The 18,272-nt window shown below is 44.8% G+C and overlaps 1 protein-coding gene and 1 long non-coding RNA gene across 6 annotated transcripts in view; both read left to right on the top strand.

The window, feature by feature from the left end:
* Positions 1-2,288: 2,288 nt before the first annotated feature.
* LOC143361658 (uncharacterized) lies at positions 2,289-3,695 on the top strand. Its single transcript, XR_013083501.1, has 3 exons — positions 2,289-2,476; positions 3,150-3,248; positions 3,629-3,695. It is a non-coding gene; the product is annotated as an uncharacterized LOC143361658 (long non-coding RNA).
* A 2,063-nt stretch (positions 3,696-5,758) lies between these two features.
* The window catches only part of Calx (sodium/calcium exchanger 3), a 160,851-nt gene continuing 148,337 nt past the window's right edge, over positions 5,759-18,272 (top strand). For all 5 annotated transcript variants that reach the window (XM_076800579.1, XM_076800578.1, XM_076800577.1 and 2 more), the window contains exons 1-2: positions 5,759-7,214; positions 12,588-12,860. In XM_076800579.1, the coding sequence (XP_076656694.1) occupies positions 5,875-7,214; positions 12,588-12,860 (1,613 nt within the window). In that variant the 5' untranslated portion in view covers positions 5,759-5,874. The remainder of the gene's footprint in view (positions 7,215-12,587; positions 12,861-18,272) is intronic.

The following is an 18,272-nucleotide window of genomic DNA, read 5'->3' as shown; positions in this document are numbered from 1 at the left end:
CGTTGTTTGTATGCGATGATGAATGTAATTCTCTATAAAAATTGTAAGAATTTTGCAAAGAAATTTTGTTGTGCAAGCTTGAATAAATTCATTTATTTTTTAATTTCACCTCTACGAGTTTCTCATACGAAAACACATAATAAACGACATATTTTTTTCTAGATCTTCTAATTTCTGAAACATTGAAAAAAAATTGATTTCAAGCCCCAACTACCAATAAGTAAAACATGTAATCTGCACATTCTTCTAGAAATTAGCTCTGATTAAAATTTCGTCAAAGTCCGCTTGCATAATTTGCATACGCAACATTGCATGCTATGAAATCCCCTGTTAGGCACGTGTATCGCGTTTCATGGCTGACTAAGGCGGTAATATTCCCCTTGAGAACTGTTACCAGCCCCCTCTCCCCGTTGACCTTGAATCAGCAGCCAGGACCGTGATATATTAACTGATCTAGCCACATTATGCCCTGATCAATTCTGGAGCAGCGGTCTATTAGATCAACGTCATCATTCTGCGCCAGAAATTGATTAAAAGTGAAATTTTCTATCACGCTCCTCGCATTTATCGTTCGGATCGATCATCCTCAGCTTTGTATATAACCGAATATTACCTAGTCCCTGAATTTTAAGAAAAAAAAAACGAAAAAGATTTTGCAACATCGTTTCCTATCACATTACGCTTCAATCATTGCCACGCTTTCCAACCTTCTCAATTTCGTCAATTTTTTTATCGATATACAGAAAAAAGGAAAAAAGCAAATGTCAACTTAAAAAGTCACAAAGCTGTGCGTGAACCGTCCACAAAATTCTGATTACAATGAAAACACTGCAATCAGTTCAGCTACGCTAATTCGAGTTTCGTTTCTAGTGTTTTATTTTCGATGGTTTACGGAACCTTGAATTCGAATTCCGCGCGGAATTTCCTGCGTCTTCGGCGCGATTTGTCAAGTGCAAAAGTAGAGTAAATGGTAAAGAAATGTGTACGAATATTGTTTATTTAGTGTCTTAGCAACATTTGCAAGTTTTCCGTCTCCGTACATCGAAGGAAAAAGAGTATTACAGTCAAATTACTACTACAGTCCACCTGACCGTGTCGACGAGACGGAACATAATCTTTCTCACTCTGCTCATTCGGATCATAAATTTGAAGTTACAAAATATGAAAGAAAACCTTGTATCCAATGTTATACATACAAATATTAAACGTACATTATAAAATACTAATGTAAAGTACACTTACAAATTTTTCAGAATCATCTGTTCCTCCGTCGGATCCGCAGCACGTTATTATTCACTCGCGCGAATACGTCCGAATAATTGGACCACAATCACTAAACTTTACACAACACACTTAACGAAATCGTGACAGCGAACGAGAAGAAGAGTTACTCCGACTACGAATTAAATAATACTGTGATTTTAACCGCTTCGCTCCCATGGACCTGCGACGGTTACATTATACTACGCAGGTCAGACGCCGTGGGTCTATAAACACCAGATACAAAAACAGAGAATTCCGGGAAACGGGGTCGGCAACTCTACCGCCAGAATTTGTTTACCTCGGTTTTGTATCTAGTGTTTACAGGCTCTCGGCGTCTGACCTAGCATAACCTGACCGCAACATGTGCGCGGGATTTACACGGTTAAAATCGCAGTATTATTTTGTTCGCGATCGGAGTAACTTGTTCTCGTTCGCTGTCGCGATTTTCTAAACTGTGTTGTGTAGTGATTCTGAAAAATTTGTAAGTGTACTTTACATTAGTATTTTGTAATATACAGTGACTCCAACTAATATTCGCACGCCCTTAAAAATCGCATAACTTTGTCAATATTGGGAATTTTTTTGAGAAGTTAGAACAATTGGATCACTACATAACGTGAGAAAAATGTTTGATTAAAATTGCAATTGTGTAAAAGTTGTGTTTTGCAACTTTTTTATGCGGGCTTATATTAAAAATTTAAAAAGTACGTTCTGTGCATCTGTATCAATTATACATATTCTGAATATTTCATCTAAATCGGTGAACATCGCACTGAGCTACAAAGATTTAATTAATTAATTTTGGCCTTCTCAGGGAATTTCGCCCTTATGTGATCATTTTGGAACATCTGCAGCCTATTGCAATGTTGACCGATTTTGATGAAATTCTCAGAACATGTAAAATTCATACAGATCTACAAATCGTACTTTATAAATTTTCAATGTATGTCCTCATAAAAAAGTTGCAAAATACAACTTTTAGTATTTTCTCTGCACTTTCGACCAATTGAAATTTTTCTAAAAAATTTTTTCACTTTATGTAGTGATCCAATTGTTCTAACTTCTCAAAAAAATTCAAGTAGTACAGTCCAATATTGACAAAGTTATGCGATTTTTAAGAGCGTACGAATACTTATGGGACTGACTGTATTCGCCGGAGTCAATAATAGTGTGCTGTGGATCCGACGGAGGAACAGATGGTTTTGAAAAATGTGTAAGTGGACTTTACATTAGTATTTGATAATTTAAGTAAAATAGTATAACAGTAGCTCTAAATTCGTCTAATGTTTTTACTGTTTTAAATTACACGCAATGGGCAAAGCACCGAGATTTTGAAAAAGAATTCGATAATTGTTTTCGTTTCATCAACGGATACTATGGAAAATATCATCTTGTTCAACTACAGTCTTTTAGATAATATCAAGATAGGCTTGTGACTTGTAAAAAATATCAAATTTGGTCATTAATAAAACGGTTGATGAAAATTACAATGATTATTTCGCGTCTGCTAATTACGACTATAACAATGCGTGTATCTGTAACAGCGCCGACGAAGTTAGGTTAGGTATGTCGTGCGTCCGTTAGAATTGACATTAGCAACAAAAGATAGAGCTTACAGTGTTGTGTTTTATCATTTTCGTTTAGCACGACGTATAGTTTGTTTCATTAATTAGTCTATCGCGTTGGCGTGCTCTGAAATATCTCTAGACGGGAAAGTCCCTGTTTCTCGAATCTAGGGAGCATCCTCTGTCGGGGATTCCCAGACTCATTTCACATCTGTGCACGTATGTAGTACCTGTAGTAGTAACTCGTTCATTTGCACCTAGATGGCGGCGCGATCACTATACGCGTGGTGAACCGACTCTGACGTTACTCTTTTTGAACAGGTATATTTCCGGTGAACTTACTTGCGAGCTGTACAAGGATGGAGTGCTGGATCTATATCAATGTACCCCGTCAAAAGAAATCTAATGAAGTAAAATCAGGTGAGCATGCTGATCAATTTACTACACCATCACGAGCGATCAAACGTTTACGATAATTTTCTAACAAATAGATATCTACTAGACGGGCTGCCATAGCATAACGTACGTCGTATTGATACCAGATCGGGTTACGATTATCGGTATTTCGTGGGAAAAGAAATTTCAATTCATTTTCGAGAAATGTAGCGTACTTTTCGATCATTTCGGGCACCATCCAGAAGAACAAACAGTTCTATCAACATGGGCCCGGAAAAGATAAGTTTCCGAGTTATTAGAGTTTTTGTGCCACAATTCTCGGTCACGTCGTCGTAAAGGCATCAACAATGTTTTCGAAGTAATCGCCGGTCTATGTTTACTTATTTTACGTATGTATGACTTAGACCGCTTCCATGATCACCGACACAGTTGACGTTTCGCAGCTGAACGCGTCGAAGTTCGCATCGTGTCCCGGGGTGATCTCGAAAGGGGATGATGCTGCGCCCGCAGGCAGGCCCTAACCGTCCCCCGTTTATGGCTCCTCGGGGTTTACCGCCGCGAAACGCGGGGCAAGTGCGAGCGGGAAGAAACTGCGATCCCCGAAACCGGGAAACTTCTCATCCCTTTTCTGGGGTCGCGGGGGAAGGTCCGGCGAGTTGCTCGAACCAGTTTCAAGGTTTTTGCGGACGGCGAGCGGTCCGTGTCGGGGCAAACAAAAAAATATAGTTTTCGTTTCGCCGCGGAAACGGATTGCAGCGGAGCCAGCGGAAAAACAGGGGATCGCTCTCAGGGGTGGATGAAAGGGACGCTCCCGTTGATATCCCATCGAGCGAATACCTCCTAAGTGCACAACATTCCTTTCGTTTTTGCTGACCCCCGGCTTCCGCCTAGAGTGCTCTCCGCCTAATGTGTCTCGCCACGGCTGACAAAGGACCCCGAGGAACCGGCAGCCATGTTGTTTTCGGTCGGTCGAGTCTGGTCAGGACTCTGGACAGCCTAACGCCGGCTGTCACTGTGAGTAACGTTGTGGAATTATTTAACAAATTGATTTCTTCGGGTACATATTATTAAAAAAGAAACGGCTACAAATTTTGATGTTATTTTTATAAAGTACTGTAAAATAGTCATTTTTAGTGCTACGTAGACCCAGTCTTAACACTTTAACGACCGCACGTCTACGCAGTCGAACGTCGCCAGGGGCCGGCAGTATTTTTGAAGAAGTAATTAAAAATTAAAGATAGGCAATAATTACCTAAAATGAAAGACGTGGCGATGAAATACGAAGCCAATAGCAATATCCACACTTGTTTACATTCATAAATTATCGCACAAGAGTGGTACTGGCCAACAACCTTCGGCGGTAGCATCACACACATGTTGTGTGAGCGGTCGTTAAAGTGTTAAGGCAGACCTTCTGTTACCACCAACATCTCACGAACCGACTCAACTTGCATCGACGTTCTCCATCAGTGACCTCTCCAACACGCAAGGTCATCAAAATCCTCGAAGAGTCCCGCATGTCGAACTACTCACGGTATCCTCCTCATCGTGAACCCATGGGTCCGGCTGGCGATGCTCAGGGTCGACGGTGTACTAGAAGTCGGCCCGTACCCCACGAAGACAGACAAACGGTAGAAAGAAGAGTGTAGCTGTGGCGATGGTGGTGGTGTCGTTGGCGGCGTTGGAAGAGGGTGGACGAATAGGTCTGACGAAACGCATGCGCTTCCTTGAACGGTGGCGCTGGCAGAGGGTGGATGCCAAAGTGCGAGGAGGACGGTGTCGGACCTCGGTTGTCGGAGGGGGTTGAAAACAAAGATCCAATAACAGAGAGAAAGAGAGAGAGAGAGAGAAGGAGAAAGAGAGAGAGGGAGGGGGATAGAACCGAAGAAAAAGCGAGATCGCGTTCCAGGGATGGTCGCTAGACCGATAAAGACGCGTCCCGGGGCCGCGGGGCGCGACACTGGTGGCTCGAGCGAGACAGCGTCTATCGTCGGTGGTATCGCGAGGGGCGGGGTGAGGGGTGGCGCTAAAGCTGAAGGAGGAGGGGGCGCGAGAGAGGAGGGGGAGGGGCGCGTCTAGCCGGCTCGGGAGACTCGGCGCTGCCAGCCCTCCCTCCACCCGACCGGATCGCTCGCTCCTCTAGCTCGCACGGTTTCTCTCTCCTCCTCTTTCAGTGTTCGTTCGAACACGGCCCGGTACGGTTCTGTCGCCCCGTGTGCGAGCAAGGATCCTGTTCGTGATGGGAGCTCGCTGCTGCCGCGTTGGTGTCGGCGACAGCCCCCGATAGCCGATCGGCCGGATGTTCGTTGGCCTCGACGCAGGGTGACAAAGATACGCGCGGCGACTCGTCCGGTGTTCGCGTTTTCTCCTCTTCTTCCGTGTTTCTTTTCTCCCATGGTGTTCTCCGACCCGATCCGTCCGGCGAGACTCTTCGAGGTGCTCGACAACTTCTAAGTGCGCGACACACGGGAACGAGATAGTAGTAGAAAAGTGTGTGATCTCTGTCTCTCTCTCTCTCTCTCTCTTTGTCTTCGTCTCTAGCGTTTATTGAAAAGGGGGACGGGGTGGGTGACGAAAATTCGTTTTTCGTGGTGCCGAGGATAAGAGAGGGATATCTCCTCGTTGTTTCCCGGGAGCAGACACCTTGAAGATGTCCGGCAATTATAGCGTCCGGTGCGAGCCGGGCCTGGTCGTGCCGTTGTGGAAGCCCACGGAGAACCTGAATCTCTCGGACTTGATCATCCGCGGGGTGGTGTACTTCCTGATGCTGTTGTATTTGTTCATCGGTGTGTCGATCATCAGCGACCGGTTCATGGCAGCGATCGAAGTGATCACGTCCAAGGAGAAGGAGCTGGTGGTGCGCCGGCAGGGCAAGGAGCCGCAGATCGTGGTGGTGCGGGTGTGGAACGAGACGGTGGCGAACCTGACGCTGATGGCGCTCGGCAGCAGCGCGCCCGAGATCCTGCTGTCGATCATCGAGATCTGGGCGAAGAATTTCCAAGCGGGCGAGCTGGGACCCGGTACGATCGTCGGATCGGCCGCGTACAATCTGTTCGTGATCATCGCGCTGTGCGTGTTCGTGATACCGAACGGCGAGACCCGGAAGATCAAGCACCTGAGAGTATTCTTCGTTACCGCCACATGGAGCATCTTCGCGTACGTCTGGCTGTATCTGATATTGGCGGTGGTCAGTCCGGGTGTCCTCGAGGTCTGGGAAGGCGTGCTGACCTTCTCCTTCTTTCCGGCTACCGTTCTGACCGCGTACGTAGCCGACAGACGATTGCTGATCTACAAGTACCTGCACAAGGGCTACCGGATGAACAAGAGGGGCGTGATCGTGCAGGCCGAGGCCGGGGACTCCGACGGCGGGGTGGAGCTCGAGATCAAGCCCCAGCAGGACGGTTTCCACAACATGATGGACGGCGACACGCCCGAGGCCAAGGAGTTCGAGCAGACTCGCAGGGACTACATCAAGACCCTGAGAGATCTGCGCAAGAAGTTCCCCACTCAGCCGCTCGAGCAGCTAGAGGTGATGGCCCACGAGGAAGTGTTGGGTAAAGGGCCGAAGAGCAGGGCCTTCTACAGGGTCCAGGCCACCAGGAAGATGGTCGGCGCCGGGAACCTCAGCAAGAAGATCAGCGAGAGGGCGCAGAGCGATCTGAGCGAGGTCAAGGCCGAGCTACAACGCCAGGAGGCCGAGAGCATCGACATCGAGAATGTCAACGCCATGAGGATCTTCTTCGAGCCTGGACATTACACCGTGATGGAGAACGTCGGGACATTCGAGGTCGGTGTCACCAGGGCTGGCGGAGACCTGTCGAAAGCATGCTCCGTCGATTATTGCACCGAGGATGGCTCCGCCGAGGCTGGCTCCGATTATATCAGTGCCAAGGGCACGCTGACCTTCGACCCCGGCGAGACCAAGAAGACCATCAAGCTGTCGGTTATCGATGACGAGTTGTTCGAGGAGGACGAGCATTTCTACGTCAGGTGAGGAGAGGTTTTAGGGGATTTTAGAGGTGAGGCAGCAACCACGTGTGCAGAGTTTGCTCATTGGTTCATTAGGGGAGGTTTCATTAGGGGATGATGGTTGCTCATGGTCGACAAAACAGCCTGAAAAAGATTGTACATCAAGTTTTCACGGGTGAGGAGGATCATTGTCAAGGGGCAGCTTCGATTTTGTAATCTGGGGATTTGTAATCTAGGATTATAATATTGTTATGCTGCGTACAATTTCGTTTGTTAGGTCAAGGTCGTCTGCAGTTCTTTTTAAATGCAACGTGTACTATTTGACGCGGTTCTAGACGTCGATCCCTAATGTTTTTGAAATGTTCTGATCGAGACAATTATTTAATTACAAATTTCTAGTGTAGTATGGGGTCCATTTCGAAAATCAATTGAGATCCGTCTGGTTTTTCGCACTCGTTTCTCCGTTCCATAAAACAATAACAAAATCGCACATCGAGTTTCAAGAGCTCGTTGTAAAGAGCTCGTTTTCGATCTTCGAGTTGATAGTGATTCGAATGGCATAAAAAATTTTCGAAACTCCGCAAAGTCTCTGAAAATTGAAAATGGTAATTTTCCCGCCGAAAAATCGTCTTGCCGCTCGTATCCTAGAGCGAATAAATGTTTAAAAAATACACAATTTAAGGGGTACGAAGATCTCGTTGTAAAATGAGCCAAGGTTTATTTTTTACGCGAGACCACGCTGGTCTAAGTGTCGAAAATTTTCCGAAAATCGGAACGGGGGAAAAATCGATTTTCGGAAAAACGCTCGAAACCAGAACAGCCCCTAAACTGGATTCTGCGGTGTCATCGTTGCACACCCGTCGCTGCAATCGCTCGACCACGATATTCCCTGAACGGGGGTGGGTTCCCCGTGACCCAGAACCGGATGGGGATGACCGAGTGCCAAATTCGATTCGATGACCGTCCTCGGGGACGCTGACCGTCGCCGGTACACGCCGATTTCGTACGCTGCTTCCGCGCGATCATCCGCTTGCCAAAACTGTCAGATTCCTCGTCGAAATTTTTCGCAAAATTATCTCTGTCCTTTTCGTACAGATTAACATTGGCTATCCAATCTCGAACGCGATCAACATTTCGTCCGAAGCGGTTCGAAAAAAGTTATTCTCGTTCTTCGCCGCGAGATTAGTATCGGTGAAACAATTTTGCCTCGGCGAAGATGAAATTCTTGGAAAATCGAGCCTCTCGATCATGGTGCATTACCGGCAGAGTGATTTCCTTCTCGAAAGCGTTTCGAAACGAAAATATTTTCGCTTCTCTCCTCGAGATTAATACCGGAAAATTGATTTTTTTTCAACGAAAATCAAATCCTTGGAGATATTCCAAATTTCGAGAGATAACGCGTTCCAAAGTGTTCGAAAAACTATCGTGCTCGAGATTAACGCTAGAATATTGATTTAACAAGGATGAAATTTTCTGTGGTTCATGAAATATGAAAACCAAGCAATTTCCGTTGTCCAGGCCACTTTCGGAAAGTTCTTCATCTTCTTCCTATGCGTCCGAGATGCTGCGCGAAAATTGTTTTCGGTTTAGGGGAAGATATTGCAGTTAACCCCCGTGGAAAATGGGCTGGCTGCGATTTCATTTTAATGCGCTTAGGGATTCGAACAGCCCTCTGTAACCACCCGGTGCATGCGAGGAGAAATCTTTATGTTAACGTTAACAATGCGTTTCGACAATGATCGATTTACCCTCGGCTGGAACAACGAATAGGTAGGACATCGATTTTATATTATTTCCATGTCGAGGCTGCAAATGTTGTAAACTTCGAACACAACTCATTCGTACGTTCATTCGGTTGATAGTGTTCCAGTTTCAGTAATTCAGTCGAGTCGCTACAAACATAACGAATTCATCGGAAAACTTTTAGAAAAATTTCTATGTTCAACACGGAGTCTTGTATTTTGTAAAAAAATTCTTAAAATTCGCTTTTACCGCGCCGAGTGTGCAAAACCAAATTTCGCCGATTTTTCCGCGTTTTTCGCCGATTGCTCGTTAATGTTCAACAAATTCGCGGTATCTTGTTCGGAACGGGGGTGGAATGCGACGTGATGGAAAATTGGCCGCCATTGTCGCGGCGAAGAGCTTCCCGTCAGCGGCTCTGATGATCGTTAAAACGCTTCCGAACGATCCTTTTCATTTTTTATTTATCTCGGTGGCAAGCAGATATTGTTCGCCGACCTCGACCGAGTTTCTCCTCTCTGTCTCTCTTCGTCTCCATCTCTCTCGTTGCGGGAACGTTTTTCGTCGTGAGTCCAATCCGTTTCGCGAAACAATGAAACATTTTCCGTCCCTTTCTCTCCAGCAACACCCCTTTCTCATCGGCCTCCGTCACTTTTCCCGTTTTCACCGTGCGTTCCAATTCACGGACGAGACTCGGCCCTGTTTCAAGGTCCGACGTGTTTCGCGGGAATCGCGACGACTTCACTGTGCCATCTCTCTATATATGTCGCCAACGACTCGACGATAAACGTCGCGGAATTAGAACTCTCACACAATTTTGTCCTGTATAGAATTTTTCAGCCTGCTGGGAAGCAGTCGATACAAAAATTCGATTTTTGTGCACTCGCACCTTTCAACTATGTTCAGAAAATAATAAAAAATAGGAGTCTCATAAACTTCTTCCTGTATCAGATTTGTTAGGCTGCTGAGAAGCAGTCGATACAAAAATTCGATTTCTTAGCCCTCAATAACTCGAGAAAACAATAGAATGAGAACTCTCATACAATTTCGTCCCGCGTCACATTTTTCAGCCTGCTGGGAAGCAAAAAATTGGATTTCTGTGCACTCGCGCCTTTCAACAATCTCCAAAAAATAATAAAAAACAGGAGTCTCATAAACTTCTTCGTGTATCAGATTTTTTAGGCCGCTGGACAGCTGGAAAGTTCTTTTCGATACAAAAATTCGATTTCGTAGCCCTCAATAACTCGAGAAAACAATAGAATGAGAACTCTCATACAATTTCGTCCTGCGTCACATTTTTCAGCCCGCTGAAAAGCAAAAAGTTGGATTTCTGTGCACTCGGACCTTTCAACAATTTCCAAAAAATAATAAAAAAGAGAACTCTCATAAACTTCTTCGTGTATCAGATTTTTTAGGCTGCTGAGAACGAGAACTCTCATACAATTTCGACGTCATTGACATACTGCTTGGCCCGCTAAAACTGTGCATATTAGAGAGCATAATGCATGATGCATAATGCAAAATGCAAAATGCAATAAGACGAGAACTCTCACGGAACGTCGTTCTCCTGACCCTACCGAACCCAAGGAGAAGACGGCAGAGAGTGCCGAAGTAAAATCACGATTATAATTAATAATCGGCTAATTATAATCGTCGGTATCACTGACATCCTCGACTCGTATTGTCCCGGTTCCGCGGCGCAAACGGGAAGCGGATTCGATTCGATCCGAGGCTCCTGAGGGCGTTCGTCGTTTAACCGGCTCGCTGCGATAATAAATTGATAATCGTCGGGAGGAGAGAGAGAGAGGGAGAGACAGAGAGAAAGAGAGCGGCGTCTCTCAATTAACTCGGGCCGGATGGCGCGCGGCGCAATTTCATTACCGAATAAACTCGTCGCACAAAGGGACACTCCGCTTATTCGCGGCTCCGTCGACGCCGACGTACACGTCGCGGACAATTGCCGTCGATTGATCGATCGTCCAGCCTGGTCGATCCTTGTCCAAGATCGCGGGACGATCTCGATCTCGAAACGAAGATCAAGGGGGCGCTTCTGATCTAAAGCATCGCGATTTAGAAGAAATTCTTTTCTTTGGAAATTTTTGTAATTGGTCCTGCTTGAAGTAGTATTCACGATGAATAAATTCAAGCTTGAAGAGTTTAACAATATATTTACGGGGGCACTGAATGTGCCTACTCTACTCTACGAAATTTCTAGCCATTTCTTTTACAATATGCAACCCAAAGAAATAAACTATTATAATTAATAAAGAATTATGTAACCTTTTCGTTTCGCACGAAGATCGATATTGCCGCGATAAACGTTCGATCGTTCTGCAGCGCGGCAATTGATCCGACAGCGTCATCTTCGGTAACGGCGTCGGCCCTTCCGGTAGCGAGATGACAACGCGTTAGAACGTTCCTCGTTGGTCTAACGGCTCGCATAAGCTGTCGAAACTCGTCGAACGGAGCGAACGTTCCAGTTTCTTGCTCAGTCTGGACGCCGATCTAATTAAGAAGCATGCTAATCGAGGCACCCGGGAGTTTCCCGTCGAGTCCCCGGTCTCCTCTGCCATCTTATTTTTCCTCGTGCCATTTTAAAAGCAACCCCCCCCCCTCCCCCTCCCCCGGGGGACGAATAACATTCGCGACAGCGCTTACTTTGTTCGCGCATCAGCCGGCGAAACGCGCTGCACGGTTTTTCATCCGTAATCCTGTGCAATCGCTTTCTGGATTGTCAGTTTGCATTGTCTCTATCTCTCTCTCTCCCCCCCCCCCTCTCTCTCTCTCTCCGTGTCTTCTTCTCTCGCAGTGTCCCAGTGAAATACGTTCCTCGGATTTCCTGGATTTCATCAAGACTGACCCCCCGTCGCACTGTCGCGAAAAAAAAAGAACACAGCTTAGCCGAAGAAGTTTCTTTCGAATTGTTTACACAATCGATTGCGTAAATCTTCGTCCGCGACCACGATTTTATATCGTAGCTATTGTGTCTTAACGCTCCATCAATTTGTTTCTCTTTCAATCTTTATCGATTTCTCAACCCTCTAGACGTTATGCATTCGTGGCAAAACGTATTAGATGAAATTTAAAATTGTGGAAAAAGTTTTAGAATTGTTTAATATATTTATTATTTTTTATCTGTTCTGGAGGAAATAACGTTCTATTTGGTTTCCATTTGTTGCGATCGATGCGGACAGTTTTTATTCTGCACACAGTCTATTAATGCTTACGACTGTATAATTAATGACGTTTAGGACAATTTTTACTGCTGTATTGAGAAGAACTTTATTTCGTTAACTCTTTGGGTTAGGTGGGTTAAAAACTATCCCACCTTTTGCTTAGCTTTTTATGCACGGTGGGACATATTTTAACCTCGAAAAGTTGAAGTTACTCATAGTCATGCAGTTTAATATTTTATTTCAAGGTTTCTCATTCAGTTCGCAACGCTATGGACCAATGGTAAATAAGGGAAAAAAATGTATGCAAATCGAAACGCATCAGTAAGTTGCGTGTGCTGCTCTGATTAAGGTTGGCGCATTGTGCGACGCAATGAATTCGCACAATTCTGTGCAACTAGGGTTTTTATTTTCTTTAAAAGCGTGCGCCTCAAAGAGTTGGGAGAAGGGCAATCGAAGTAACGAAAAATTCTGTTTGCAGGCTGAGCAACGCCACGCAGCCGGCCATGCTGGTCTCGCCTAGTCTGGCGACGGTGATGATCCTCGACGACGATCACAGCGGCGTGTTTGGCTTTCCCGAGAGGGACGTGGAGCTGGTGGAAAGCGTGGGACAGTTTTCTCTGCGAGTGGTGAGATACAGCGGCGCCAGGGGACGCGTGGTTGTCCCGTATCGCACCGTCGAAGGAACTGCGAAGCCTGGCAAACAGTATTTGCACACCGAGGGCTCGCTCACCTTCGAGGACAACCAGACCGAGTAAGTGCGACACCCAGAAATCATCGGAATGTACAGCGAGATCGGTACTGAACAAATCGGGTGGCCCAAAAATGTTGGGAAAACTTTGCGAAAATCTCATACGCGGCTCCGTTTTCGAGTTACAGTGATTTCTCCGCATATGTCGCCAAGGCCTGGATGATAAACGTCGCGGAATTATCCCCACTACCTCAGGGTATACCGCGCGAGGGGCCACGGAGCTCGAGAGGCCTCGGACTAACGGTACAATAAATTTCAACGGAGAACTATGCCCTATGACCGGGCATCGAAGCCGAATTACCTAATCCAAAGCTCTTTAGGAAGCGGCGTTAGCAGCTAAGAAACCAATTAAGGTCGCCGATAAATCCCGACCGGCCACGGTCTTCGTTGCGTGAAAAATCCTCCCCTGCACTTTCAGAAATCCACGATCGCGATTCGCGTTCGTGTTCGTTTTTCGCAAATTCGAACCGGCTAAATCCCATTTCTCTCGGGCAAACCCTGAAGTTGTAACAGGAGGGAAAAAACGACGAGGAAATCGCCCTGGTAATTTAACGAAATCAGACCAATTTTTTTTTTTTGTTCACTGAAAGCGTATTTTGCAGCGCTTTATCGGGCAATTTTAAATAGTTACGAGGCGGTGTGCGTTACTGATGAGGCACTTTTGCCAAGCAGATCAAAACATAGTAAGCACCAATGAGTTCAGCGTGCAAGACAAATTTGTGTATCGTACCGAATCGTGTCGGAGCATGTTGCAAAAAGTTTCGTGGCTCTATCTTGTCTAGTTTTCTTAGAATAAATTCCTAAAGATTGCCTTACTTCGTAATCATGAATTCGAGCAGTCGCAATAATATTCTTTTATATTTTGGAAGTATATTAAATTGTAGTACTGATTTCCAAATCTGGTTAATAAATCTGTACGGTAATATTCAGCACAGTAATAACAGTATCTTTCTCGATTCAGGTATAAAACCGTAGGAAATTCCAACGCTCGTGACGCAACACTTAATTTATTCCAACGGCGGTTACATCGTAACGTTCTCAAATAGCAGTAACACTATCTCCTGATAAATGCAACTAGGCGACAGAGGTCTACGGAATACTGCGCGGCGATGAGAAAGGGATAGTAAACAAGCAAGTATTCAAATTTTGGCGAAACTCCAAGCGCAGGTTACCCAAATAACTAGCGCCACACGTGACTAATACAATGACACAACGTAGTCCAAGAAATTGGAAGCGATATCGCAAGCTTGTTCAGAAATGATCGAGTATCTATTCAATAATCATTACCAAATAGTCAGGAATCAGTTTATGAAGTTCGAATTAACCATTGAACCCTAAAACGATTATCTTGACGACTTCCATCCGATAAAATTGACCATGCATAGATTCACGAAGAACCTCAATTTTTCATACCTTTTTGATCAATATTTTGTGATCAATATTCCCTAAAAGAATCTTTACACGCGACAAGAAATGTTAGACTTACTCCTTTCTGATACAGGGTCGCATCCCCCTTCAAGGGGGGATTTAAAATAATTATTCAACTCGGAAAATGTTAATCCGGCACTGTCGACATGGTAATTAACACTAGAACGACCGAGCAATAAATGCGACTGACGTATATTGCTTTGTAACAGTGACGAGACTGTGCCCATTCAGACTTCATACAACTTTTATTGTAATATGTGCTTCAATGAAGAGTTTGAAATGTTTTCCGATGAAAACATTTTTACAATTTCAGTAATTGTAAAAGAAAAAATTAGACATTTTGACTGCTCCGGTCGTTCGAGTGTTAATATATGAAATCATTGTTGTTCACACGAGAAGGTTCGGCAACGACGAAGTCGATCGGATCTCCATTTTGTCGGCGACACGGTCACTGAAATGTCGTCCGTTGTTTTCGAGAACGCGGTACAGCGATCCTTGATTTGAGAGGTGTGCAATTAGGTGATTCGGCACGGGCAGAAACAGGGCGGAGCCACGATAAACGATGCTTATCGAGGACACGCGAGCAGATCTGTTCTCTGTTCTCTGTTCGACGAACGAGCACACCCGGAGCAAATTGTGTCCCGCATTCGACAGGCGTCGCGACGCGAAAAACCTATTAGCCGGCACACAGAGCCCTCCGGCACCGAGCGTTTTATTTCCGCGCGGACGCCGTTCGCGTGAGCGACCGTGTTTCATGCGAACTGCATCATCATCTGCTACGGCTGCGACATTACGCTGCCGGGCCAGAGTCGCCAGATCAGGGGAATTGAATCGAGGGGAAACGGTTACCCCCTCCCTGCCTATCAGTCACGTTGTGACACGTGTGCGACAGAGACGAATCGCGTCACGTGACCTGGGCCGTGGCGGAGGGGGAATAGCGTCGTGGAGGGGGCAGGCAGAGTGGGGAGACGAGTCTTAAGGGCCCGGTTCCCGATAAGGTAGAGTGACTACATTACCAACCAAAAATGGTTTCACGTGCCTCAAGTTTTCGTCCTTGTGTAAGAATATTTTGTCGCTGGTAAAGGGCTCGTTCGGAAGGGGAAGGTTCAATCTAGTGCGCGCTGGTCAGCAGCTGCCGAGATTATGCAGATATTTGGTAATATAAGCGTTAGAAGTAGGCCAAAAATTGACGATGCGCATGCCGTGGAATCGAAGCATTTTTATGCCATTGGATGAGTTTTCTGGATGAAATCGAGAGCAGCGCGCACTAGAAAATATCTTCAGCCGAAAACTTGAAGCACGTTTCTGGCGTCAGAATTCATAATATCGATAATACAGACCAAAAAATGTGTCAAGTTTAGTCAGAGACTTAAGACCCGTCGGATCAAGACCAAGATGGATCTTAAGTTTGTGTCTGAAGGCTGTGAATGGAAATTATTAATTAAAAAGTCACGTGACTATCCCGGGCCCTTAATCTGGGGACTCTGTGCTGGGGACCCTAGATGGATTTTCCTGCAAATTTTAGGCTAGTTCAATCTGATTTTGTTGCTTGGACAACTACCGTTTCACAGATAAGTCTGGAACAGTAATTCCGTGAATAAATCTAATATGGATTTTTGTGAAAAAAATAATGGATTACAAGAAATAGGAGTTCGCATTTAGCATTCTCTGGACAGATTTCAGACTGCATTGTAGCGCATTGCGTTATCTCTCGCAAAATTGCTAATCTGCGTGCCGCAACGTTGATACAGAAATGATGCATGGTCACGTCTCTGCAAGCTATACGTCAGAAAATCGATTTCCTATCGCAATTTCTCGTTACGTAAAACAGTGCATGTTTTCTAATCAATTACATAACATAGTTCGCAATCTAATTTCGTAACGAACGCAGTATAATCGAGATAAAATGTAAATGTGATTCGGATAGGATACAACAAATTCGACGACGAACACAGGATCTGTTGTCGCGTCAAACATTTTAATTACTCGGCAGTTTGCACGCGCGTGAATTGTAGGAGCAGCAGAATTAATTAGCATTATTAATTCAGCACTTTCAATAACCGGCAGTCTCCTTTCCGCGTAATATTTATTTCACCGAGCGGACTAAAGTCGAGCGATTAATTAGTCGCAGACGTGTCGGCGAACGCGCCGAGAATCGCATAAACGCGGCAAATTCGCGTAATCAGAATTCCGGTTTTGTCCGGAGGAATCTCTACAGGAAATGATTATTTAATGACACTTTTACCGTCGTATTCGTGATATTTTTCTGGTTAAAATGAGTCCAAACATGACCGGATTCGAAGCATATTTGTTTGTTTAATCCACGATTTAGTGGAACCTCGATTATCCGAACCGGTGGTATCAGAATTACCTATTATGTTCGTTGATAGTAAATTTGATCCAAATTGCCTCGTGTTTGGACTCATTTTAATCAGAAAAATGTCACGAGTATGATGGTAACAGTTCGATTAAAAAATCATCGGAAATAAACGAGTCTCGAGGTCTGTGACTGGGTCCATTTTAACCCACCACTTTAAAATACACCGGAGAATTATTGAACGAGCATGAACTGATACTGGAAAGAGAAAATGGTTAAGCAAAGCAACAAGTATTAAGTGAGACTGCAGATTTTTATGCAAAATAAAAATTGACTGTATTCGTAGAAAAAGTCCGTAGTTTACTAATAAAAATTAAAATTGTGAAGCCAACGAACGTTAACTGGAAGAATGAAAGAGAAAATTCTTTATTGTCGAACCTAATGGAAAAGTCTTTGAAGAAGTGTTCGAGAAAAATTCATAATGGCAATCGCGAATTTTTGCAAATCGTCGCAGTTGTCCGAATGGCGTCCAGTGTCGTGGGGGTTAATGGGAATGAAATGCGGCCGGTTTCGAGGAGCATGGAAGGGCAATCGGTCGTTATCGCGTCGCGATCGATGCTTATCAATCCCTGAGCCGCGTAATTAGACCGTGAAACGATGCTCGATGCTCGCGCGTAATGAAACGCGTCGCTCGTCGAGGAATCACGAGAAATCGCGGCTGATCACGCGATCCAGGGATCCCCGGAGCCTCGAAATCCACCCAGGGAAATCGTGGATCATCACGCGACCGGAATATTGCCGGGAATTTGATGAACACCCGCTACAAATCGTGTTTGGCTGCTCGGTGTCTGACCAACGAGCGCCTTTTCTACTTAGAAATTGCGGATCAGTCACACTCTTCATACACTAGACATTTCTTTCTTTTTTTTTTAACAATTCCTGTAAGTTAAAAGTGTCAACTCATGCTCACTGTTTTGTTTTTTCTCCACCCATTTTTATCATACCTGCATAAAATTCACGGCACCGTTGTTATTGCAATACATTATGGAAAGTAGCTGGGTCAATTAAGATGTAATTCTTTGGCTGTTGATGTTAGGAATTTTCTTCAAGATAAAAACTACGATAGATACGAACAGTGAAGTCTCCTTTCAATAACAATCCCGCAAAAAATTGATGTGCCATTTTTCCGTACCTTTTTTCAAACACATTTATCGCCCTCCTAAATTGGTTTTTTTTTCATCGACAGTTCTGCGGGTTCGAACGCCTACGCGAAGCTTGACAAATTTTGTTCGCAAGTCAGACCACCATGGAATGCAAAATTGATGTCTTCCCATTACATCGTTCTCATAAAAATCGACGTGCCATTTTTTCGTACCGTTTTATCGCAGATTTATCAACCCTTTAAATTGTTTTTACGCTGTCGAAAGTTTTATGGACTGAAACGCTTCTACCGCAGCTTGAACATTTTTTTTCGGGAGTCAAACCACCATAGATACGAAGATTGAAATCCGTTTTTGACAACAATCCAATAAAAGTTAATGCGTTTCATAACAAATTTTCCACCTCTCTGCATCGTTCGTCATCATTGAAAGTTTCGCGAGTTTAAACGTCTCCATGGAGCTTGGAAAATTTTTTTCCCGAGTCAAACCAGCATGGATCGAAAGAGCCAG

The sequence above is a fragment of the Halictus rubicundus genome, chromosome 15 (assembly GCF_050948215.1).
Source record: "Halictus rubicundus isolate RS-2024b chromosome 15, iyHalRubi1_principal, whole genome shotgun sequence".
NCBI classification, from domain to species: domain Eukaryota; kingdom Metazoa; phylum Arthropoda; class Insecta; order Hymenoptera; family Halictidae; genus Halictus; species Halictus rubicundus.
This window is presented reverse-complemented; position numbering and strand designations above follow the sequence as displayed.